Source organism: Mustela lutreola, chromosome 5 (genome assembly GCF_030435805.1).
Source record: "Mustela lutreola isolate mMusLut2 chromosome 5, mMusLut2.pri, whole genome shotgun sequence".
NCBI classification, from domain to species: Eukaryota; Metazoa; Chordata; class Mammalia; order Carnivora; family Mustelidae; genus Mustela; species Mustela lutreola.
The window spans coordinates 135,101,080-135,127,793 of NC_081294.1; the positions used below are offsets into that span (position 1 = coordinate 135,101,080).

General features: G+C 41.0%; 1 protein-coding gene across 3 annotated transcripts in view; it reads right to left on the reverse strand.

Annotated features, from left to right (window-relative positions):
* Positions 1-26,714, reverse strand: part of EPB41L4A (erythrocyte membrane protein band 4.1 like 4A) — a 255,958-nt gene that overhangs the window by 74,782 nt on the left and 154,462 nt on the right. For all 3 annotated transcript variants that reach the window (XM_059175658.1, XM_059175656.1, XM_059175657.1), the window contains exons 8-11: positions 25,102-25,190; positions 24,428-24,491; positions 5,922-6,013; positions 4,545-4,622 (exon numbers count right to left, since the gene is read on the reverse strand). In XM_059175658.1, the coding sequence (XP_059031641.1) occupies positions 4,545-4,622; positions 5,922-6,013; positions 24,428-24,491; positions 25,102-25,190 (323 nt within the window). The remainder of the gene's footprint in view (positions 1-4,544; positions 4,623-5,921; positions 6,014-24,427; positions 24,492-25,101; positions 25,191-26,714) is intronic.

The following is a 26,714-nucleotide window of genomic DNA, read 5'->3' on the forward strand; positions in this document are numbered from 1 at the left end:
GAGAGGAGAAAACCTATGACAGATTTTCTTTCACTAAAAAAAAATTTTTTTTTTAAAGGTAGCCCATAAGGTAACACAAGTAGCAACATCTCTCTCCTGAAAAACTAAAAGAAAGAAAGAAAGAAAGAAAGAAATCCACATAAAGAGCAGAATTCCATTATTATAAATGGTTTGAGGTATAAAGATAAGAGCCACTTACAACAGACTTTCTCTGTTATCAGAAAGACTTGGGTACTGTGTACCTCACTGCAGAGAGGAAGAAATATTTGTCCGAAAAATATAAACCAATATGTGGGCCACGGTGGCATTTTATAATGAGATTTGACTTTATCATTCAATTTTTCCTCATGGTTTCTCTCTCAGGAAAAGAGGAGAAATAAGAAAATCCTATTACAAGATTAATAAAACTGTGGTCCAGAAACATAAACTGATCTGCCCCAGCCTGTACAGGGCTCCAGACCACAGTCCGTCTTCTGACCTCCAGACGGCTGTCACCCAGCCTGGTGGCACAGAAGAAAGGGCAGAACATGGAGCCGTCTGGTTTGAGGTGACAAGGCCCGCTTAAATCAGAGCTCTGTTACCACTGTGTGGTCTTCAACAGATTCTTTTTAAAATCTCTTGGAGTCTCATTTTCCTCATTGAAAATATATTTCTACTTAGCAGTCTCTTTCTTTTTTTTTTTTTTTTTTAAGATTTTATTTATTTATCCGACAGAGAGAGGGATCACAAGTAGGCAGAGAGGCAGGCAGGCAGAGAGAGGAGGAAGCAGGTTCCCTGCTGAGCAGAGAGCCCGATGCGGGACTCGATCCCAGGACCCTGAGATCATGACCTGAGCCGAAGGCAGCGGCTTAACCCACTGAGCCACCCAGGTGCCCCTTAGCAGTCTCTTTCTGAGCAGAAATATTCATGGACAGTATTCTTGCTATTTTCTTGTAGCAAAAAGTATGGGATGAAAATAGAGATTTACAATGTAAAGTGTTAGAGTTCCTATACCTGTCTAGTGGCTCTCTGTAGTGACAGGAAGTAGTTTTGCTTCCCCCATAATCACCCACTTCCCTGCCTCCTTCCATGTTGGCCCACACACTCTGCTGGGGAGGGCAAAACTGGCAATCCATGGGGTAAGGGAGAGGGAACAAGTGTAAAGACATCTGGGCTCAAATCCCAGCTTTGCCACTTATTAGTTCAAGGTCTTCCGTTCAGTTACTTTATTTTGGGGGGGTGCTCAAATTTCTCATCTGTATAAATGAGGATATGACACCTCCCTTGGCAGGTCATTGAACAGATTAAATAAAGCAACACATTTAAAGCACCTGACACAAAAGAGGTCCTCGTGAGAGCATGGTCTCCTCCACACTTAAAGAAATGTGGGAAGTTCATGTGATTTCAGTCCTATAAGAAGGTCAGCTGGGTCCCCAGGGGGATTTCTCATGCCTAATTCTCATTTCTGGAGTATAAATTCTATACACCTCATCCCTTCATTCTAACCAGGAGTCACCTACGAACTTAACAGGTGAAGGCAAAGTCAGTTTTTGAGGGGCTCAAAGAAAGAGCTCTCAGTGTATAACAAAATATTTAATCAGAACTTATTTCAAATTATTCCTATCTGATAATAAAACAACAACAAAAGAATTAGATTTCTGATTTCAGCTCAGTTTACCCACAAACCTTGAATTTTTGAAAGGACTGGCAGTCACAGATCACTAAAAACATTGAATTTTTTCCTTCTTAATAATTCCTATTTCTAAAGGATGTTGGAATCTTCTTGGTATTCTGTAAGCCCCAAGATGCAGGAAAGAGTATAAAGAGTAGAACTCGGGTCTTCCTCCATCACGCACGCACCACTGTAAACACAGACACAATTATACTCACAGAACACGCAGACACCCACATTCACACACCACAATCACTTGTCATGCTGTTCTTTATCCCCCATGCTCTGAAGGCCTGCTGGGTAGAGGAGGGGGCTGCCCATGTTTCCAGAACTCTGCTTTTATTCCACGGTTTCTCCAGAGTGTTTCAAGAAAGGAGTAACCATATGATGTTTGTTAAAGGCTGGTTGCTTTTCCTCTTTAGACAATTAATGGTCCACGGGCTGGTGACCACCCAGCAGTCAAGAAACCCATCTCTGTGTGAGCCTAGCTCTGGGCAGTGGGGTTGAAACATCTTTCTTCAGGGATGGTGTAATGTTAATGCTTCCTACACAGACACGGAGATTTGGGTTTCATTAAGACTTACTGGGGAGTTAATACCATCCACAAAATTAGAACAGATTTAGCAGAGCTTCCAATTCTGCAAAGGTTACCTTTAATTACTTTCTCGGAAGAAATGATATTTAATATGCAAAATCCAATAACCTGCTAATAATAATTCCCAGTAGCCACAACATTTGCATTTCAATAAATTTGAGAAATCAGGTATGGGTAAATTTGTGGAAACCAACTACAGCATATGTTAAACAGCATAATTACAATTTTAATAGCATGAACACTGACAGATGTCTTTTCACTAGCTTCATTTCAGTGACAGGGAAATAGATTTACACATTCTCCTGATAACCCCAAAAATGTTTTATGCCCCAACTGGAAAAACAGCCCAAATACTATCAGTTCTTCTCAGTATAAAAGTAAATATTCTTTCCTTAAATTCCTTGTTAATTATAGCACTAACTAGGGAAGAACCTTAATGACCCAAAGGTTAAATTTTTAAGTATCGATGAACAGTTTCATACAAATACCAAGAACATCTATAATACAATAATAAAGTTCTTTTTTAAAGAATTTATTTATTTATTTATTTATTTGACAGACACAAGTAGGCAGAGAAGCAGGCAGAGAGAGGGGGGAGGCAGGCTCCCCACTGAGCAGAGAGCCCGATGTGGGCTAAGATCATGACCTGAGCCGAAGGTAGATGCTCAACCCACTGAGCCACTCAGGTGCCCCAATAATAGTTAAGTTTTAAGTCATCAAATGAGCAAGTACCGAAGTGAATAATATGTGACCATTAATGCACTAAGCATTTATTATTAATCTCTCTTTTATTGGCTATCTCTCATTTCAAATTCAGGACCCAAAAAAGTGGGTTTAAAAAAGAGGAGTTAAAGTTTGGCATATCACTGTCCTACCAACACCTGACTTGGCTTTATTTTTTAAGTCTCCAAGGTAAGCATTTCATTTAGCGATGTCTCCAGTGGAAGTGACAGAACAGTGTCCTACTTCTTGAGTGGCACTCCTACACCCTACCTGAGTTTTACAGGGCCTGGGACCTGCTTTTCACTCCCTGAATAATGCTGTAGCTTTATTTATACCGAAGTGGTTAGACCAGATTCTTTCTATCTCTGGGCACCTAATACCTTGGCTTGCAAGGCCTCTAACAGATTGAATTGAAACACAAGTTCTTTTTTACAACATCAAAGGTTCCCATTTTTAATGCTGGTATTAGACTCAATCAGCCTTTTCCTGCAACATGTTCACGTTTGCCTAATGGCCAAAGGCAAGGCCTTTTAAGTTAGACTGCCAGGAAGGGGACCACCCCCCATTTCCTTCTTCCTGGCTGTGTTACCTTGAAGAGTGACTCAACATCTCTGAATCTTAGTTTCCTCACCTATTAAGGAGGATAACGTTAAGAAGACTGCAATGATTCAATGAATCAATAAATGAAAAACATTTACCACCATACATGGCACTTAGTAACTGCTCAGTCAAGTTTAGATATCATTACAGCATTACTACATGTAGGCTTTATGCAGCAGGAAACATGATTTGATCCACAATATAAAGTATACATTGTGTTACAACAGGGGATCAAGTCAATGTTCGAAGAACACCATTCAGCTCCAATTCAGAATATCTACTTTGTTTCATAATCAAAACATAATTAGATGGGCGCCTGGGTGGCTCAGTGGGTTAAAGCCTCTGCCTTCGGCTCAGGTCATGATCTCAGGGTCCTGGGATCGAGTCCTGCATCGGGCTCTCTGCTCAGCAGGGAGCCTGCTTCCTCCTCTCTCTGCCTGCCTCTCTGCCTACTTGTGATCTGTCTCTGTCAAAGAAATAAATAAAATTTTAAAAAAACATAATTAGAAATGAAGTAATAATTGTATCGAAATGTATGTCTGAAGATAATAAACTTTACCACATTCTAAAAGCCCTAACTTAAACCTGAAAGGCTGATTTTGTCAAATTTTTTTGTTTTCTAGACATAGGGCAGACAGAGAGAGAGAGGAGAGTGGGGAAGGGGCAGAGGGAGAAGGAGAAACAGAATCCCAAGCAGGTTCCACACCCAGCGTGGAGCCCAAAGAGGGGCTCAATCTCATGACCCTGAGATCATGACCCGAGCCAAAATCAAGTTAGGATGCCTAAGTGACGCACCAACCAGGTGCCCCTGTCAAGAAAGTTTTAATAAACTGTTACACTTGAAATTCATGAGCACTGTAGAAAAAGAAAAAAGATTTAAGTCATAAACTTTAATGTGCATGTATGTGGACAACTGAACTCAATATTTATTTATTCATACACACACACCCTTCCCCAAGGAAAAATGCCATTTACCTATACCGGTGCTTATAACTCATGGATCCAAACTTGCTGAGTTTTCTTGACAATGAATTTGATTCATTTTCTGGCATTCTAATAAATTTTTAAAAGAAAATTATATAAGAATTCATAAATACAGGTATTTATACAACACTTGAGCAAAAGCTATGGAGAAAACATAGTGCAACACTTATTCACAGCTCGTCGAAATATTTTATTTATTCTACATGTCGACAGGAAATAATAATCAGTTATTTTAAACTAATATTTGAAATACAACTATTCTCTAGGGTTTTACATAGGTCAGCTTAATTTCTCTAGTTAAGAATTTTGTCACTATGTTGATTTGCCCATGCCATGGTTTTTCATGGTAAATCTGATACAGTGTTTCACTTTTCCTTTTATTTCGGGACTTCCCATCCCAGGGTACCTTTAACAGAACCTTCCATGTGGCGCTCATTGGCCCAGGCCCCACTGGCTTAGAGGTGATGTCTCAGACCTGCTGGGCCACATCCTTCACCTAATATAAACTCTATAAAGGACACTGGTCACTGTATAAGAATACTTCTTCAATGTCATACTATTTGGGAGAAGTGCTCCATGCACACCAAATAGGAATTAGGGGAAGAATGAATCTAGCTTGAAATTTAAAAGCAAAAAATAAAGCATTAATATATTACCTGATAGGATGTGGTTTTTATCTTTACACCATAAGGATTGAAACAAAAGTATTGCCACAATCCAATGGTCTACTCTTTACCCTCATCTTACTTGACCTCCAAGGAGCATGCGACACAGTTGCCAATTTCTTTTTCACCAGGACATTTTCCTCCCTAGTTCCCATTTTCCCATACACACTCCTGGTTACTCCTCTTTACACTCCCTCGTTGGCTCTCACTGCCCTCTAAATGCTGGGAGGATCCTTGGCTATCCGCTTCTCTTTCCTCACTTTTGCCACAGATGACTTCACCCAGTCCCTTTGCCTTAATTACCTAGTAATTACCAAGACAAGCCTTGGTTTTCCCAAGAGGCCTATACACCCAACTGCCTACTCCACACCTCTACTTAGATGGCTAAGAGGCATTTCAAATTTAGAATAGCCACAGAACATTTAATTTCCATTACCAAGGCTGCACTCTTTATATATAAACATCCTTGACCCTTTCTTATAGTAGGAGAGAAGAAGGTATCTGTGATATGTGTGTGTGTGTGTGTGTGTGTGTGTACACGTATTAATATGATCCAGAAAATTAGGTGATTAGGTGGCTGAAAAAAATTAATAGAGGAGAAACACTTCTAAATTTCTACAGTGGACAGAAAAGAACTCTTGTTATAAAAACAAATCAATTTTCATTTATTAAAACAATGCATAAAACTTTCATATTAACATACCTAAAAAATGTATGATGTTCTACACTACACTTCCAAAGATGCTTGCAAGCTGTCTTACTTCGAGCTTCAAAAAAGAATGAGGTTTCATTGCACTAAGAGAAAAGAGAGAGAGAAATATAAATTACTGACCATAATGTTCTTTGTGTGACAGCCACCTTCTAGTTACCAAAAATTCAAGTAAGCAGAGAGACATTATTAACACATAAAACAAAAACCAATTATCTCCCGGTAACAATTTTTGGAGTGTTGCCTTAAAACCACCTTTACTAATTAAAATTACGAAATGTAAGTTCCATGTAAATCTTAGTGGCATCACCTTTGTCACCACACAACCATGGATGATCAGGGGCATGGCATGGAAGGACTGTAACCATTTCCATCATAAATGGGCACCCAAACAGGACACCACCGATAAAAAGGAAATGCCCATAAATCCAGTTCTTAGCTGGATTATTTTTTTTAAAGATTTTATTTATTTATTTGTCAGACAGAGATCGTAAGTAGGCAGAGAGGCAGGCAGAAAGAGAAAGGAGCAGGCTCCCCGCAGAGCAGAGAGCCCGATGCGGGACTCGATCCCAGGACCCTGGGACCATGACCTGAGCTGAAGGCAGAGGCTTTAACCCACTGAGCTACCCAGGTGCCCCTTTGATGGATTATTTTTAAGGACTATACAGGCCCCATTTAAATTGATACATAAAGAATCTCAAGAGGGGCCCCTCTGAGGAGTGACCACCATAGCAGTACCATCTAAGCATGTCCAAATCATGTCTCAGAGCTTCTGCATTCTGCACCCAGTTATTGGGAGAATTAAATGACATGACCAAATAAATGAATAAATAAATAAATAAAAGAAAAAAAAATACATGCTATGACAGATGTAAAGTACACAACAGGTATAATTAAATTTCAACTATTATTTTAATTCCATGGTTACTTACCTACATTTAATAGATAAGAAGTCATTCTAATTGGGCCGAAGATACTCTTTATTTTTTTAAGTGACTGAATAGCAAACCAAGCAAAATATAATAGAAGTACTAAATAATAAACCACAAGTCCTGTGAAGGTCTGTTACTGGTTTTTATCTAAGACAATATGAGCAAACTCAAGTCTCAAAGGCAGAAATGTCCCTGGAATGAGGTTTCTATGGATGTCTAAACACAAAACTGGCAAGGCAGAGGAGTCACTGAAAGGATCCTCCCCACCTTTTAATAAGGGCAGAATATTTATATGCATGAAATTTCTTCCAAGTCCATCTGGAATGAGGCTGCCCAGTTTAGAGGTTTATTTGTAAGATGAAAGCATATGAGGACAATGGAGCCAATCTATGCGTGTTACAGCAAGGCCGCCTGTAACTCCAAAACCTTGTGAAGTGGAGCAAAGAACATTAGACAACTCCCAGGTTTCTGTCTTGGGTATGCTACCTAATAAAAGATAGCAAGTGGAAGAAGTTGGGGATTTGGACAGCAAGGCAATGGATAGCACGTTCAGGAGATTTGGATTTTGAGGTGCCCATGGAATGGGGAACTAAAGACCCCAAGGGGGCAGGAAACATGCAGACGCTGGGGTGAAGGGACAGGCCATTCCTGCTGACACGGATGATTTCACCCGAGAGCAAAAAGAGACTGTTTAGGGAGACAGAATGAAGTACGTGAAGATAAAAATCACAGCCAGGATGCTTGTGAAGATGCAGGGAGAGGGGTCAGAAGGGACCAGGAGGCAATGATGTCAAAGAGGCTGGGAAAAGAGCACAAGTCTCAAGTGACCCGGAAAGGTCAAACGGGGTTTGAAAGGAGGTGACTGCCTTTCACGGTAAGAAATCTTCAGTGACTCATGAAAGGGGTAGGAATTACAAAATTAGAGATAAGGGAGAGAAGTTAATGAATTCAGAAAAGGTTTTCCTCAAAAGCAAAAGAAATGGGGGAAGAGGGAACACAGGAAATCACAGAAGATCTCTGGGGTGAGGGTGGGAAAGCAAGCATCCCACCAGGAGATGGGAATGCTTAGAGTGGAGGGGTTTTTCCCTTTTACTTTTGTTCTTTTAGTATATAGTATATATACATGGTACAAATGCCACAAGTTAACAAAATGGACACACGCTGATAACTAAAATCTCTCTCCCACCAGTGTTCCTAATCCCCTTCCCCAGAGGCAACCACTATTAGAGTTTCTTAGAGAATAGGTTCATGTTTTTAAGGTCACTGGATTACCTAAAAATATGATGCACAGGTCATTTTCCTTTAAAATAACTTTGCTTGTGATTACATTGTATCCCGATAAATGATTAAGATAAAGCGTTTTTAAGGACCGGCTGTCCCCTCCCCCCTGCCACCACCCACCTCAGTATCTGCATCCCACCTTCCGGTCCCTTCCAACAACTAAAGCACCACGTGGGCCAGGACCTACTTATTATTATGACCAACAAGAAGTGGTAGCCAGGAAGGACTAGACTTGAACTAAAATTTTAGCAAGAGCATGCACAAATAAGGTGGCATTTGCGTACCCAAAAACAAATTTTCAAAAAGTTATTTAATTACATATTTCTACATATGTAGAAATTTATTTAATTACATATTCCTACATATGTAATTAAATAACATTTATCCACGTTTCTAAAAATGGAGGAGAAACAAAAAGCATTCGAATCTTAAAAATAAAGTAAATCCTCTCAAACTTTTCTTGGGCTGTTTTTCATTTTACTCTTGACATAAACATCTATATTCTTTTTCTTTTCAAATAGAGCCCCAGCCACAGGATATTATATATATGCATTTTTTTAAACCACCATTACTTTATGAAAGGAGAAAAGGTATTCAAGATCCAACCAGAATTGGGTTTTCTCCAGTTTCCTTGGGTACAAATATATTAAAGGAACAAAAGAGGTTCCCACAGGCCTCCTAATTACTTCTGCCATGTGCAAATGACAAGTATGAACGTATTCTCCATTAATACAAGGCTGTAACACCAGCTGCCTGGTTTTTATCCCACTCTTAGCAGGATAATCCAAATACTTAAAAGAGGGTTAACGTAAGGAGAAAAGAAACCAGGAATTCTGAGTAAATTCCATGCATTTTTGCCACTGACAGTAACCACTGGCATGAATGAGTCTGATATGGCATCACAAAGGTCTCTCTCTCCTACTAAACCTTTTCCAAACAGACACAGACAATTAGCACCTTTCCATTCATTCTTACAAAGGTGAGTAGATACAACTCCAGAGGTACATTCCAACCTGCCGCTAAGATACTTTATCCAAGCACCCACTGTTTACTTTTGGCAAAAGCACTCAAACACCTTTATAACTTTTGTCATTTCATGCCAGAAAAAAAAGCTATGTTCTCTGACTCTCTCTCTTTCTCTCTCTCTCTCTCTCTTTTTTTTTTTAAGTAGGCTCTATACAACAGTGTAGAGTACAACGCGGGCCTTGAACTCACAACCCTGAGATCACCACCTAAGCTCAGATTAAGAGTCAGACAACTAAGCCACACAGGTTTTTTGATACAGGTTTTTATAATGTTTTTATTTTATAAACTGAGAATTTAAATGATCTGTAACTTGGATACTGTGGGGGGGGTTCACTGCACCTTGGAGCCCTAGGTAAACTTGGCTCAAACTCCCAGTTCTATCACTTATGAGAATTCAGGACCTGTATCATATCAATGAATTCCCAACCTAACTCCCTTGCATCTCTTGGTTTAAACCTTTTCCCGTCTTTGCTGGCTGTTTCTCTTTGTAAGCTTCAGGAAATAAATCTACTTCAGCCTGACTTCTCTGAAGTGTATTGAGATCACTGGCAGGGTCCTGGAGGGGCTCACATCCACTATGAGCTCCAAAATGCACTCACCCTGGGCCCAGTTGATTCTCAACTGCTTCTCCCATGCCTGACCCTTGTTGCCACAGCCAGGCCATGCTCTACTGGTTCCTCTGTTGTTATCTTGGGAAGCAACCACAAAGAGACAGTCCTCCTTCCCCAGGTTCCCTAGAATTATGGGCTAAACATCTTCTCAATCCTACTATATGACCCACCTCCAAGGTCACAGAAGTAACCTCAGGCATACTGCACCAGGAAATATTTTTTAAAAAGATTAGTACTTCTAACAATATTAAGATGCAGTCATTACATAAAAACTGGACAGGCCCATAGCAGAGAGGTTTCTGATCACCAGTGATCACAGAGGGAGAGGAGAGAATAAAAGAGAGTGAAGATTAGAAGTCGGATGTATGGGGGAAGCGCTCAGGTCATATCTCCAGGTCCTGGTATCGAGCCCTAAGTTGGACTCCCTCTCCCTCTACCCCCTGCTTGTGCTCTCTCTCTCTCTCCAATGAATAAATAAAATCTTAAAAAAAAAAATAAGTCTAAAGTATGGTGGGTTTGTTTTTTAACGTGTACTCTTAACAAGATTTGTATCTACCTGGAAATTTTTTTAAAAGATTTTATTTATTTATTTGACAGAAATCACAAGTAGAGAGGCAGGCAGAGAGACAGGGGGAAGCAGGCTCCCTGCTGAGCAGAGAGCCCAATGCGGGGCTCAATCCCAGGACCCTGAGATCAAGACCTGAGCTGAAGGCAGAGGTTTAACCCACTGAGCCACCCAGGCGCCCCATACCTGGCAATTGTTAACTGACCTTAGGCACTAGGGAAAGAAACAAAATCTGAATTCAGAGGGCTGATAGCCAATGACTGAAATAATTTAACTACTAATCAAGCAAAGGCAGGCAAGGGCTGGAACTGAAAATTGTGCTTTGAAAAATTATCATTATAAATGGTGAGACAGAATGACTAGGGCCTTAAAAGCTGAACTATGAGAGAAAGTGAGCACAATGTCTGTGTTAGTGACTGTCCCTGTGTTTGCCACTGCTTTCTCTTCTAGGCATCCTGAGTTCAGTAAAGAATTCACCGTGAGCCCTGTCACAAAACAAACTAACAACCTTCTTATCTGGGAAGGGCACAGAGTAAAATATCACCTCATTCTTTCAGGCTTTTTCTTTTCTTTTTATATTTATTTAAGTAATCTCTATACCCAATGTGGGGCTTGAACTCAGAACCCCGAGATCAAGGGTCGCATGCTCTTCCAGCTGAGACAGCCAGGCGCCCCAAGCTTTATCTTTACATAGTGCTCCCTAAAGAGTCTTTCTTAACGGTGTTCGTGTCCTATAATATTGGCATCAGAGAGTGCTGTAGTCAAACAAACTGGGCAGCATGGGATTAAACACTCAGATTTACGCGTTCCTTCGGATGCACTCTGGCAGTCAGTCTCCAAAAGCTGGTAAAGTAAGGTGCTTGTATTTCCCTGATCTGTATGAGCAAAGCACTTCCTTTCAAGGAAGGACTCTTTAGTACTCTGGATTAGAAACTTTCACATGACACATACACCCCCCCCCCACACACACACAGTTACTTTTCAAAAATTCCTTTTGAAATGCGTATAATACGGTTTGAATTAAAAATCACTGTGCATTTCAGTGGAGCAACTGGAGAATCAAATTAATTTCCATTCTTGCATATACATTTTATAACAAAAGAACAAAAACAGCAAAAATATTCGAGTACTTTTTTGTCCGCTGTGGGGGTGATATTCCAAAGCATTTACTAAATGTGAAAAACCTTTTTACCTCTTTTACAGCTGAACAGATTGATTGCTTGACGGGCAACTGCATGTAATTCTTTCTAGCCCCCAGAAACCTAAATTATAGCACTGGAAAGGATGTGTTAGATTGTGTTGCTTCTCCTCTTTCCTTTTCCTCCCAAAAATTCAGAAAGAGAAAACATGAGCCAAAATATTAGAGAATATTTGTATCATGTTTCAGTAAACTTTGAAAACTGTTATGTTGAGGGACGCCTGGGTGGCTCAGTTGGTTAAGCAGCTGCCTTCGGCTCAGGTCATGATCCCAGCGTCCTGGGATCGAGTCCCATATCGGGCTCCTTGCTCCGCAGGGAGCCTGCTTCTCCGTCTGACTCTGCCTTCCACTCTGTCTGCCTGTGCTCACTCTCGCTCGCTCTCTCTGACAAATAAACAAAATCTTTAAAAAAAAAAAAAAAAAAAAAAAAAAAAAACTGTTATGTTGAGCTTATCCTGCTTCCTACCAGAGAAAATGCACGGATGCAAACCCAGGCATCCAGATGGTTGGCTTTTGGTTTTGATTTACTCTATCTTTTCCTCACCTTCTCCTTAGACAAACCATAGCGTTTACTAACATACTGGCATTTCTCTCTTCTACTTGCAGATTTACTTTTTAAATTTTATTTTAATTCAGTTAATTAACATATAGAGTATTATTAGTTTCAGGGGTAGAATTTAGTGAATCATCAGTTGCATAGAACACCCAGTGCTCATTACATCAAGGGCCCTCCTTAAAGCCCATCACCCAATTATCCCATCTCCCCTCACCTCCCTTCCAGCAAATCTCAGATTGTTTCCTAGAGTTAAGAGCCTCTTATGGTCTGTCTCCCTCTCTGATTTTGTCTTACTTTATTTTTCCCTCCCTTCCCCTATGCTCCTCTGTTATGTTTCTTAAATTCCATAAGAGTGAAATCATACGAAAATTGTCTTTTACAGATTTATTTTTTTAGAGATAATCGTTATTCCCAGTTTATAACTGTTACAGATTTTTAAATTACTAATGTTATTTAAGCTTCTCAAAATGAAGGCATCTCTGGTAAGATCTACTGATACTCAATTTAAAAATGTCTTATAGCAGAATTTTAAAAATTTGTCCAAATATGTGGCCCATGTGTTTTAATTATAGAAAAAGTCAACAAACGTACCAGCAAGTGAAGCAGAGGAAAACTCATGGCCTTGGGAGACCTGTGCTCCCCTTCCTGCCTTGGCAAAAGCTACTCACCAGCAGAGATGGGTTCAGAACAAGGTGCTCCCTGAGCCCTTCCTGTGTAAAGCCTCAGTAGCTCTGGGTGGCAGGAGGCCAACACAATTCCGATTCAGAGACATAAATCAGGAGCCTATTTTAAGTCCAACTTCAGACTAGGTGCTTTCAACCTCACAACAACCCTGTAAGGGAGATTTTATCATTCTCACTTTATAGATAAAGAAATGCGGGTTAAATGTTGCTCAGTGAATTGTGCAAAGTTAGAGAAAGTGGGAGGCCTGGACCTAAACCATGCTATCCGACCCCTTGACTAGCGATCCATCTCCGAGCCTGAGAGATGCCAAGCCAAGCTGTTGTGTGGCATCAGGATCTGACTATTACTAAGGGAATGCGTGTTCTCCCCCACGCACTCAGGAATGCGTGGGGGAGAACATGTCTGTAGTTCCCAGTGCACTCATATGTGGAGATGGGCATGTGAAATGGCACCAAAACTTGAGCTGGAGAAGGGGATTACACTCTTACACTCTGACCACGCAACCCCATGCCTGGGAATTTACCCCGAAGATGCTCCTTCCACAACAGGAAAATACATAGGCACAACGTCACTGGAGGAAAATTTATAATTGCAAACTACTGAAAACTCCCCTAAACTGTCTAAGCAGAAGAGGGTGGTTGAGTAAACTACGGGACACATTCAAAGGAGTCCTATGTAGATGCACAAAAGAACCAGAAAGCTCTCGATGGACTGATGGAGAATTCGAGGAGGTGTTACTAGGTGAAAAGAAAGCTGAGTATAAAGACATATCACCGTGTGCTACTTTGAGGGGAGAAAGAAGGAAAAGGTCTCAAATGTGCTTATCTGCACAAACAAAGTCGAGAAGGATGAAGCATAAAACATTAAAGTTGGTTACCTACAAGGAAGGGTAGGGAAAGAGGACTGAGAGCATATGGGAAGTAGTGATCCTTCTCTGTGCCTTTTTATACAGCCTGGACCTTTACACATTAATCTTCTACATCTTCAAAAAATACATAAAATAAGTAAGAATACGAAAGGGATCTAAAGCTGAAACAATAAACCTAACCAGATCACAAATGAATGCCAAACCTCAGGAGTAAGGAAAGCAGGAAGGAAGGGCCAACCCAAGTACATTCTGAACACGGTATTTGACCATAAGCCCTCAGTCTTGGCAAGATGGTATACGTGAATGAAAGAACTGCAACTAACTGTCAGCTTTAGTGATTTAGACAAAGCAATTCTGAAACTATCTGAGATAAATTTTAGAACTGAGCAAACAAGTGAATGTGTTCTTGTTGTTGGGAGCCAATGTTGTCTGGACATACAAAAACGAAATGAGGGAAGGCCAGAAAGAATGCTATGGGGATGGATGGAAATTGGAGATGTGGTATGAACTCATGGTTTCTATAGTGAGTATGAGCATATTCATATGCACACATATGTATATATGTATTTATATTTTTATGTATGTATACATGCCCGTGTTTATTCCTTAGCTTTGTCCATTGAAAAGGCCAAAAATCAAAGTCATTCCAGGAGCAATGACCACACCTAACACCCAGATCTTGACTCTTCCCCTCTGAACAGAACCAGGACTCACCAGAGAAATGGCTGATAACAGGGCAGACATAGGACAGATGCAAAGTAGGTTCAAGATGCACCTGAAACACCAAATTGTACCAAAAAGGAAGAAAATGACCCCAGAGAGTGATAGGGTTAGGTCAAAAGGGCACAGGAGCCAGATTAAAGGAACTCCCTCTGACCACATCTAGGACAACTTGAGCACCAAAATAGCTAGGTACAGTAATCTCCGCCCCCCCCCATGGTGGGGGAGATTAGGAATTCCATGCTGATAGGATAAATAAAAGAGAGAGAGAGTGTGACTCCCATTGACATTGGAATGCCCAGGGCTGAGTGATGAATGTGAGGGGTGTGGAAGACTAGAATATCAGCTTTTGACTAGCATCATAATAAAAGATCAGATCAGGCAAGAATCCTCAAGGAATGCTAAGCCTACAGTGAAATTTTGAAGAGGAGCAGGCTATCTGCATTGAATTAAAGTATCTCCCCATGGATTACCTATTATCTATAAAGAAGGAAAAAGAAAAACAGGGAAATGAAATCAACATCCTGACTAGGAGATCAAACTTTGTCTAACCACCAAGAGATACATGTCCCATGCCTCCAGACGCGATGTCCTAAGAAGGGCACAACCACGGATGCAGCTTTCTGGCTCAGAACACAGATCCTAAGTCCAAGCACAAGAAAACAACAGACAAACATGTGACCAGAAGTCTTCTATTTTTAAAAAGTGGGGTAGAACTGTAGTCTTCCAAAATGTAGGGTGCCCAGGTGGCTCAGTTAGTTAAGTGTCCAATTCTTGATTTCAGCTCAGGTCATGATCTCAGGGTCGTAGGATTGAACCCCGGGGTCAGGCTGGGCGTGGAGCCTGCTTAAGATCCTCTCTCTTCCTCTCCCTCTATCCCTACCGACCCTGCCCTCTAGCACATGCACCTGCTCTCTCAAAAAAAAAAGTCAATGTCATAAAAAACAAAATGCTACAAAAATGTTTCTGATCAAAGAAGATTAACTGAATTTTATACCAGAGAGGAAAAATACTATAAAGGACATTATTAGGCTAACCAACAAAACTGCAATGCAGAAAATAGAGGATAGAAGTATTATATGAACATAAACTTGTTAAGCTGATAATTGTACTGTGGGTGTATCACAGAGCATCCCTATTCTTAGGAAATACCCACTGAGTATTTAGAGATGTATAACACATGAAAACCCTCAAATCACTCAGAAAAAAATCGTGTGTGTGTGTGTGTGTGTGTGTGTGTTTTGTGTGTAGAGAGAGAGAGAAACAAAAAAGGAAACGCAGTAAAACATTAACAGTGAGTGAATGGAAATAGGTGAATGTCCATGACTAAGTTCTTTGCAATCTTTTAATTGTGGCCACTTTTTGTAAATTTGGAATTATTTCCATACAAAAAGAATATTTTTAAATCTATAGCTGCACTTCCAACGTGAAGAAACCCCTGGCTTACATGAGTGAGACCTCTGGAGCTCGCTGATAAACACTGACAACTCCTGGCCTCCAGGACTTCCTGTGCCCTTTTCTCAAAGAGTTCCGCCAAATACATCTAATTACTTGTAGCCAGACTTGCCAGGAACCTTTTGGGTTGACATCCTGTCACGCTGGGTAAGTTTAGGCTGAGGTTATTTTCATGATGTATTCTACATAAAAGTAATCACAGCCTCACTTCTTCCCTTCATTTATTCAACAAATGTACATGCCAACCTCGGGTGGGAAAAGGGAGCCGATCTTTCAGGCCTTAGGCCAGCCTCTGGGCCTCCTGCTGGGGACTGAACGCTTTCCCTGTTGATGAAACCAAGGTATCTGGGTATGATCCCAACCACTCCTGAGTCTTCACAAAAACATTCCATCTGCTACCCATCGGAACATTTTTACCTCCTCAGTGCCTCCCAGATCTGCCCACTTCACTCCATCCTTGTGAGGGCTGCCCTCCCATCACCTCCCCTGATCAGCATGTCTGCCTCCATGCTTACCTCCTGTGTGCTCCACGCAGCAGCCGCTCTCCTCATAGTGGGTAAGGCTCAGGGCTGGAGGCATCCCTCCACCTGTGCTCAAGTACCCCAGCCACCACACAGGTAAAAGAGGTCCCCTTCCACAACAGGCAAGACTGCACTATGCACTGGGACCACCCCACTGCCCTCAGGCCTTCTACCTCCACCACCAGCAGAGATGAGCAGAAGTGGAAAAGCAGCACCTACTCCCTTCAGACATCCACAGCCTCTCCACTTCATCTGCTTTGAATCCACTAGACCCCATCTTACTATGTCTCTTGATCTCTGTCACCCTGAAATGATACTCAGCAATTCCCCTAGTTTGTCCCCCCACTACTCCACCACCACCACCACCCAACTCCTGAAACCCTTCCTCCGCGCTCTCTACAATTGTGGCTCTCATCTGTAAAATCCCTCTGCCCCCAAGTTTGATCTCTTACACTGCCTTTCCCTGGTGTGCCAAGAGATGCCTGATGACACTGTCTTTACTGCAGCCCCCTGGAGCAGGAGCTCGGCTTCTTGTCCACAGTGTCCTCATGTCACCGGGCCCGAAAGTGGAGAAGACTCCTGCTTGCTCCCCAAGGCCGCTTTTAGATCACTCTCTCTTCTTCCCCCTACAACTCCCAGCTTGGGGTCTCACTGGATTCCACCAGCCATATCTCTGGTGGCTATCATCCTTGAAGTCTTCCCCTTCAAACACCAAAGCTACTGCAGTCAGGTTGCACACTCCAATACTACTCTTGTCTTAATTACTGCAAGTTTCAATATGTAAATAGAAACAATACCTCCAACACCCAGACACCTCGGTTCCCTGAACTTCCCAGTGCTGTTGTCCTCCTCCCTATCCCAATCACTCACTCCCGTGCTTGCCACCCCACAGCAGGGCTCTCAGCTTCAGTGCTATGTCCTATCCGTAGACAACATGTTCTAAAATGTGCAGCAGCACTTTCAACCTCTACCCTCTGGATGCCAGCAGCCTCTTTGCCCCGTCTGACGCTGTGACGACCAAAACTGACCCCTGATGCTGCAGGGGTGGGGGACAGGAGACGAGAAACCCTGCCCCACAACTTCCCATTTATAATAGCTGAAGCTCCTCTGTGATCTCAGTGCCCAGCCCCCAAACTTCTGACCACCACCTTCTCTCTCCAGCTTACTGCCTCCAGTTCTCCATCGCCAACAAGCATTCAACTTCTCCAACCAGGACCTCCTCCCATCAGACCTCATCGCTCTTTCACAGTTCTTGCTCTCTTCCTTACCAGGTCTCAATTCCATGACAAACCACTGGATTGGCTCACCTAATTCCCTGGCCCTTCTCTCTGTACTATTCTCTTCACAAAGCCAACTCTCCACTTGCTTCACGTCTGCACCAGCACTGCTGAACGTGCATGGAGAAAAGCAAATAAGGAGTGGGCTCATTTTAAATTTCAGGACCCTCTGTACTACCAAGTTATCATAGGATGACATCAGACCACATGTGCCTTGTCTACTTTCTCTCCAAAATTACTAAGCCTATCCTCTGCCTCCTTCAGGCTCCCACTTCTTCCTCCCCAACTTTAGCCTCAGCTGATGACCTTGATACCTCATTCCCTCAAAACAGAAAGGAGAACAATAATAAGCAAACCACCCACCAATCCTAATCCACATTCCCATGCTCCATCTTCCTGCCTGCTAACCAGAGATGAACTGTCCTGGCCACCCTCCCAAACCAACCCCTCTATTTATACACTGGCTGTCATCCCCTGTCATCCCCTCAAGGAGTATCATTTCAGCAAGTCTCTCCCCCCGACCACGTCACCAAGTGTGGTGGATCATTCTCACCAGAGTATATATGTGTTATTATTTCTCCCAACTTAAAAAACCAAACCTCTTGACATGCTTCCCCTAATAGCCACCATCCTACCTGTTCCTCTTTGTGTCAAAAGAGCTATCTGCATGCAGAAAAATGAAATTGGACCATTTCCTTACACCACACACAAAATGGATGGAGGACCTCAATGTGAGAAAGGACTCCATCAAAATCCTTGAGGAGAACACAGGCAGCAACCTCTTCGACCTCAACCATAGCAACATCTTCCTAGGAACATCGCCAAAGGCAAGGGAAGCAAGGGCAAAAATGAACTATTGGGATTTTATCAAGATCAAAAGCTTTTGCACAGCAAAGGAAAACAGTTAACAAAACCAAAAGACAACTGACAGAATGGGAGAAGATATTTGCAAACGACATATCAGAGAAAGGGCTAGTGTCCAAAATCTATAAAGAACTTAGCAAACTCAACACCCAAAGAACAAATAATCCAATCAAGAAATGGGCAGAGGACATGAACAGACATTTCTGCAAAGAAGACATCCAGATGGCCAACAGACACATGAAAAAGTGCTCCATATCACTCGGCATCAGGGAAATACAAATCAAAACCACAATGAGATATCACCTCACACCAGTCAGAATGGCTAAAATCAAGTCAGGAAATTACAGACGCTGGCGAGGATGCAGAGAAAGGGGAACCCTCCTACACTGTTGGTGGGAATGCAAGCTGGTGCAACCTCTCTGGAAAACAGCATGGAGGTTCCTCAAAATGTTGAAAATAGAACTACCCTATGACCCAGCAATAGCACTACTGGGTATTTACCCTAAAGATACAAACGTAGTGATCTGAAGGGGCACGTGCACCTGAATGTTTATAGCAGCAATGTCCACAATAGCCAAACTATGGAAAGAACCTAGATGTCCATCAACAGATGAATGGATAAAGAAGATGTGGTATATATACACAATGGAATACTATGCAGCCATCAAAAGAAATGAAATCTTACCCTTTGCGACAACGTGGATGGAACTAGAGGGTATCATGCTTAGCGAAGTAAGTCAAGCGGAGAAAAACAACTATCATATGATCTCCCTGATATGAGGAAGTGGTGATGCAACATGGGGGATTAAGGGGGTAGGAGAAGAATAAATGAAACAAGATGGGACTAGGAGGGAGACAAACCATAAGTGACCCTTAATCTCACAAAACAAACTGAGGGTTGCTGGGGGGAGGGGGGTTGGGAGAAGAGGGGTGGAATTATGGACATTGGGGAGGGTATGTGCTTTGGTGAGTGCTGTGAAGTGTGTAAACCGGGCGATTCACAGACCTGTACCCCTGGGGATAAAAATATATGTTTATAAAAAATAAAAATTTTTTTTAAAAATTAAAAAAAAAGAGCTATCTGCATTTACCCTCTCCAGTTCCACTCCTCTGGTTACCTCTTTTGCTTTTTTCTTAATTAAGATGCATGGGGGAGGGTGTTCCCTAATAATGGACTTCGCTCAGGAGTCTCCATTTTCTTCTTCTTTCTTTAAAGATTTTAGTTGTTTGACAGAGAGAAAGAAAGAAAGAGGGAGTACACACAAGCAGCAGGAGTGACAGGCAGAGAAAGAAGCAGACTCACCGCTGACCAAAGAGCCCAAGACAGGACTCCTAGGATGCTGACCTGAGCCCAAGGCAGACACTTAACCCACTGAGCCACCCAGGCAACCTTTGTTGCATACGAGTACTGTAGTAAAGAATTCATGTCCCTTGTGATTCTCCAGGTGCAGAGGCCGAAGAGTGACCTAATGAGATAAAGCTCACTCTTCAATCCACTGAAAATGGTCTCATTGGTGACCTCATACATTCCTAAACTCAGCAGTCAGTTCTCTCTGATTTGACAAATCAGCATCATTTGACATAACATGTGATTTTTAGTTGGCACAATGGGATACAATTAGTATTCATCCTACCCACTGGTTATTGCTTCTCAGCCTCGTTTTCTGGTTCTTCCTCTTCTTATCTGTATTCATTCTCCTAATGACCTCATATACTCATGGCTCTGAATACCAGGATATGTCAATGATTATCAGATCTCACTATCCTGCCCAGACTTCGATCCTAAACTCTGGACTCATAGAGCCCACTTCTTAAATGTCTCTACTTAGATGTCTAACAGATATCTCAAATGCAACATGTTAAACATGGGTCCCAAGATACTCCTCCCCAAACCTACTCTACTCAAAGCCTTCCTCTCCCTACTAGATGGCAGCTCCAAACCTCTTGCCTTTCAGGCCAAACACCTTTAAGTCACAAGGACTCCTCTCTCTGATACCTCCGAACATCCATTAAACCATGTAGCTAAATCCGGAATCCAACAGTTTCTTAGCACTTGAAATGTTGCTACCCTGGTCTCAGCCACTATCCTCTCTTGTCAGGATTTTCACTTTTTATTTGTTGGCTTATTATTTTTTAAGATTTTAAGTAACCCCTATCCCCAACGTGGGGCTCAAACTCACAACCTTGAGATCAAGAGTTGCCTGATATGGGGCACCTGAGATTGAGTGGATTGAGCCTCTGCCTTCGGCTCAGGTCATGATCTCAGGGTCCTGGGATAGAGCCCGGCAACGGGCTCTCTGCTCAGCAGGGAGCCTGCTTCCCCCTTCTTTCTCTCTCTGCCTCTCTACTTGGAATCTGTCAAATAAATAAATAAAATCTTAAAAAAAAAAAAAAAAAAAAGAGTTGCCTGATTTACTAGCTGAGCCAGCCAGGTGCCCCTCATCTGCATTTCTTAAATAAGCATTACTCAGTGAGTGAACAGATAACAATGTTCACTCTCAAGCAATTCAGTGTAAAGCAACCATTTGGTAACAGACTTTTAAAAATTTAAACCCCTCATAATAAACATATATTCCTTAAACCAAGAGCGAATACGTAAGTGGTGGAATAGTGATATTTTCATTAAAATCAGAAACCAAAGATGCTTTATATTACTAAATCACTTAACACTTTTCTATAAGTTATGACCAACACCAGAAGAGATGAAACATAACAGAAATGGGAAAATAAATTATTTTTCCTTGCAAATGATATATTATATACCTACAAAAATTCATGCAAATCAAATTAAGAACTCTTGGCTATCACACAAGAGTTCAGCAAACACAGCCAGATTTGAGATCAACAATTCCACAGCTTTCAATCTACCAGCAAAATATGGTTGTAAGATACAACAGAAGGAAAAAACTGAACCACAAAATTAAGAAAAAAAAGTTCAAACCCATAAAACTAAAACACATTACCAAACACTGTGCAGGCACATAAAAGGAGAAATGCTGACGATATGATATTAAATATAAAACCTGTGTACAGAACCGCACAAGGGATGAAATGTATTCATATGTCTAAAAATGTACATATATAATTGCTAACAGGGCAAAATCTGAAAGGGATTGCACCAAAATAATAATCATTACCTTTGAGTTTTAGTAAGTAATTTTCATTTTCTTCATAGTATATTTCTCAGATTTTCTAAAATCGTCATCAAAGACCTTTATATTAAAAGTCTTTATTTTCTGGGAGGTATTACTGAAGTCACAGTACCTATTTTGAAGTTTAAATAATCCATAAAAGTATTTATAATAATTAGCTGCTGAACCTGTCAGTGGAATAAATGTTTACAAAATCAGTTCTTAGTTGCGGACAATTATCTGTTGCTCTCTCAAAAATGAATCACTGGAAAAAAAAAATCAATCACCGAACTCATTAAGGTTATATCTGACAAAGAGGAGATCTCCCTTGTGGATGCAAAGGAAGAGATACACAGTACATACTAGTATACTCTGTGTATTTTTTAAGATATGCTGGTGTGTTTTGTTGGACACAGTTACTATTTTTTTTTTTTGGACACAGTTACTATTAAAAAATGAAGTTGGACAGTGTTAGGGGCATAGCATGACACCAGGAAAAATCTTTTATCTGTAGTCCACTGCTGTTCTTTTGGAAACTGAATCTCTGAATTTGGCCCCTAACAGCACTGAGCATACTGAGTTAAGTCTCTTTTTGACTGGACCAGCGGAGCAGAAAACCAGAATAAGCATTTCAACCATTTTTCAAACTAACTATGATTACTGGTCCAGGTGATAGGTTTCAGGGGGCTTTTATATTTAATCTATGATTACAGTTAGGTCTCCATAATAATCAACTTAATACTACCATTAAATCATTACCATGTAAATCATTGCCTCACAGAGAGATACCCTGGTGGAGAAAGAAGACAGACTGCCAAACAAGAACATTCACAAAATGGAATGCTTTGGTTAGACTAATGTCTTATTTAAAAAAAAAAAAAAAAAGAATCCCTTTGATTCAAGCCTGAGTTCAGCATCTTGCAAGAGACTGATGACACCAGGCTAACGACCCAGAAGACACTGTGTCTCAGACACTGGATGGCTCAGTCAGTTAAGCATCTGCCTTTGGGTCAGTTATGATCCCGGGGTCCTGGGACCAAGTCCAGCATCTGGCTCCCTACTCACCATGGAGTCTGCTTCTCCCTCTGTCCCTTCCCCTACTCATGCTCGCTCTCTCTCTCTCTCTCTCTCTTTCTCTCTCTCAAATAAATAAAATCTTCTAAAAAAAAAAGTCACATGAAAAATACCAATTTTGTTGTTTTGTTTTCTCCTAATAATGAAAAATCTAAGAAGTTAAACAACCAGTTATCTGCAACTTTACCAAGTTATTTATCCTGAGGCAGAGGACATTTTAAGGCTCACTAATGATAACATAAAAGTAGCTGAAACAAACAAACAAAAAAAGGTAGCTGAATCAAGACCTCACTCACAAAAATAACTTAGGTATAAGAGGGAAAATGACCATAAGTAAGAGTAATGCTTCCATGAAAAGACTTATATATTATAATATTCCTATTAAAAACACAGAACAGTATTTTCAACATATTGAGCAGACTGACTCCTTGCATTAAGTCATGTGAAACCAGTGGTAGGACAGGGAGAAAACCATATAGCTCTACTATATCTAATTAGCTCTTCTACTTTTGGGATGATTTTTAATTCAATCTTATAGACCATCCTTAAAGATTGATGCCTCTAATCAGAAGTTGAAAAAAACTACAGACTGTTTCAAACTAGTATGAGGTGTTTGGACTATCACTTCTTTAAAAATCTGGAATTTCCCCCCCGGACAAGTTAAAACTCATTTCAAAATCCAATTTTAATGTTATCAATAAATGGCAGTCTGTCACAGTTCAGGGAGGGATCATTGTATTGTTTTTCTAGAAAAATCAGGTTTTTTGGTTGGACAGTACATAATCTCGTCTGTCAGTTCACTGATGGTTCCACAGGCAGCGTGTGAGTGCCTGCTGCGTGGCTCACCGCTGTTCCTTTCCCGCGTCTCCACATGTAGATGTGGAAGCACACGCTTCACTCATATTTTTACAACAGACATCTCATCAGAAAGTCATTCAACGCCATTCACTCAGGTTTTTGGTCTTCATAAAGTCACTACCAAAGACACAGAGGATGGATTCTCATAGATCCTATTTTCAATTTATCCCATAAATACAAATTAGAATAATAGCACTTCAAGGGAGCATTGTTTTCAAAGATAGCTTAAAAGGACGTTTTCCCATCCTTGCCTTTTGGGACATGGTTTCCTAAAAGCCACCTGTCAAGGCATGAAGGCACCTCTAGGCTCCAACAAATACCGTGCCTGTTACCCAAACAATCCTGGAGGACACTGTCAAGTTGTAGGGAGAAGGTCAATATTTTTGCTTTACACAGTCCTTTGGAGCCTCCAGAATTTCCCCTCCAGTTTATCTACCATATCCAAGTAGGGAGAAAACAGAAGTGTGACTCCCTACAGGTCATTTAATTTACTTTGGGACAAAATTAGGACACACTTTATCCTATATGCAGCCCACACCCTTCTGAGGATATGAATCCTACCTTCATAGATAGTACTTTTAAGCAAATTACTCTAATAATGATAATCACCAACTATTCTCTCTTGTGCCCTAGAAAATTGTTTTTTTTTTTTTCCTCTCTTTGCTAAAACTAAAATGACATTTCTCCATAACCAACTCATTCATTTCTACTCACTTCCCTTTCCCTTCCTTGAGAAGAAGTTGTGCACGTGAGTCAATTAACCTGGTTCCATGCGGCTGCAGCTGGAGAAATACAGCATTTTTTCCTTCACGTCTTTTAAGTTATCCATGAACAGACAAGACTTCCCACCTCAGTTAAGCTGAGCACTCAATAACTTACATCTTTTCCCAGCACTCTGAGTTCAAACTGTGTCTCCTTGAAGTGAACCTTTGTAATCCGTGGCCTAAAAAAACAAAGCAGATGGTGGTAGTGGTGCAGTTTGTAAGAATTAATCTTTCAGCAATTCAGAGAAGTTTCCAGTAGAAAAAGACTGGCTCATCACAGCTCCTTTACAAACTGCTACAGTAACTGCTGAGAGTTCCCTACTGGTCATTTGCTCTGGACACCTCCAGAAACAAAATTCCATTCTCATTCTCCTGTGCTTCTCTAGGAGATGCAGACCAGCTTGGAATCCCCAGGCCCTTGGCCAGTACTGCCTTCCCAGATGCAGCGTAGGGCTATAGGCACCCAGTCTTTCTCAACGCCTCCCCTATTTAGAATTAGAAATCAGAGGAGTCCTAGCCCCACAGATCACTAGCACAGAGTGAAATGGATAGGAAACCCCACTATACCCGATTTACATGGATAAGAGAGTCCAGAATCACAGCACCTAAAATTTACAAAGAAAATACATACTAAGATGCACTGGGAGAAAACTTATACCCAGTTTCACTTATTTATTTACCAACCACTGGAAACATACCTGTTCTCTTTTCACTGACAAAGCAGCCCCATAAGTCAAGCATGTACAGTGTACAATTTTAATACCATCTCTGTCCTCAAGTTATACTTACCAGAAATACTTCCCTACTTGCTTTTTATTCTTGTAGACAACAACACCAACTGGAGTTAATCCTAAGAAATACTCAGATTTGTTTTCTCCCTGCAAAAACAAACATAAACTTCTAACTATGAATTTATTCATGTCAAAGCCCTTTGTCAAACTGTAGTTGGCCATAACAGACAAGGTATGTCGCATTAACACTGGGTCCAGTCTTTCAAAAACATCAGCTTAGAAAGCTAGCTAAGCTATGATGATAGTACTAGTTTTTTTCTTTTTTCCAGGTTTTTACTGAAGTTTTCTTAGTGTATTAAGGTCATCCAGAGAACCTGATTACCAATCAGACCCCTGATCAACTCAGCCCACACCCTGTCTACAATGCTATTCACCTCTGGCTGCACTGAACTGGAATCAGCTATGCAGCTTAATATGCTGGAGCTTGGGGGCGCCTGGGTGGCTCAGTGGGTCAAGACCCTGCCTTCGGCTCAGGTCATGATCTCAGGGTCCTGGAAGCAAGCCCCGCATCAGGCTCTCTGCTCAGCAAGAAGCCTGCTTCCCACCCCACCCCCTGCCTGCCTCTCTGCCTACTTGTGATCTCTCTCTCTCTGTCAAAAAAATAAATAAAACTTAAAAAAAAAAAAATGCTGAAGCTTGGGTGCTACCAAAACCAGTTAAATCACAATCTATAATGAAGGCGCCCAGGTATCAAAAACACAATACTCCAGGTGATTCACAGCCAAGGACCACGGACCACTGGCTTCTATCAAGAGTTCCTTCCCAAGGGCTCATCTTGATCTTATTCTCAGATGAAGATAATGATGAAGGCTAGTTTACCACCACCCTTCTCCAGAAAGTTCAGGTAGATGCCTTCAGGCACACATCTGGACTCTCTGACGTTTCTATCATGCTTCTTCCTACTTCTGCTTGTGACTTTAAGACCACTCAAAAAAGTTAAACATACCATCTTTTCTGGTAAAGACTAAAGCCCCCTTAATTTCCAGGCAATGATAAATCATAATAAAGAAAATGAGTTTCTGAAACAAAAAAGTCACAAACAGAATGGGTATGAAGGACAGGCACATGTATGAATTTTATTTCTACTGTAGAGGAAAATAATAGCCTGCAAAGTCACATTCCCAAGGAATGTAAGACAACTAATACGTTTTGGGAGAATACCAGCTGTTGCATACTTTCGGTTCTAAAAATTCAATCTTAAAGGAATGTATGGAAGATTCTAGTGAACCCAGTTCATTTGCTATAAATTCCTACCATCCACAAAAGTGTGTGAATTAGGATAAACATTACAAAAATGCAGAAGCATTTTGCAGAAGATTCTCTCTTTACACATTTCCTATAAAATAGATGCCTTGAAAAACTAAAAGCCTGAGAAGATTAATGTGGCTAGAAGGAAAATAGTAACTATTCTATAAGGTTTTAGAGATGTTCCCAAATGACAGGAATATAGAGCATTTAATGATGTAATGAGATCAAATGCTAAAATATCCACGAACTACTAATTCCCCCAAAACATGTAACTTTTATTGCCATACTAAGAGTATGCCCAGGGATGCTTCTTACCCTTTACAAATAATGAGATGACTTTTTTGTTTCAGGAAACTCTGATGT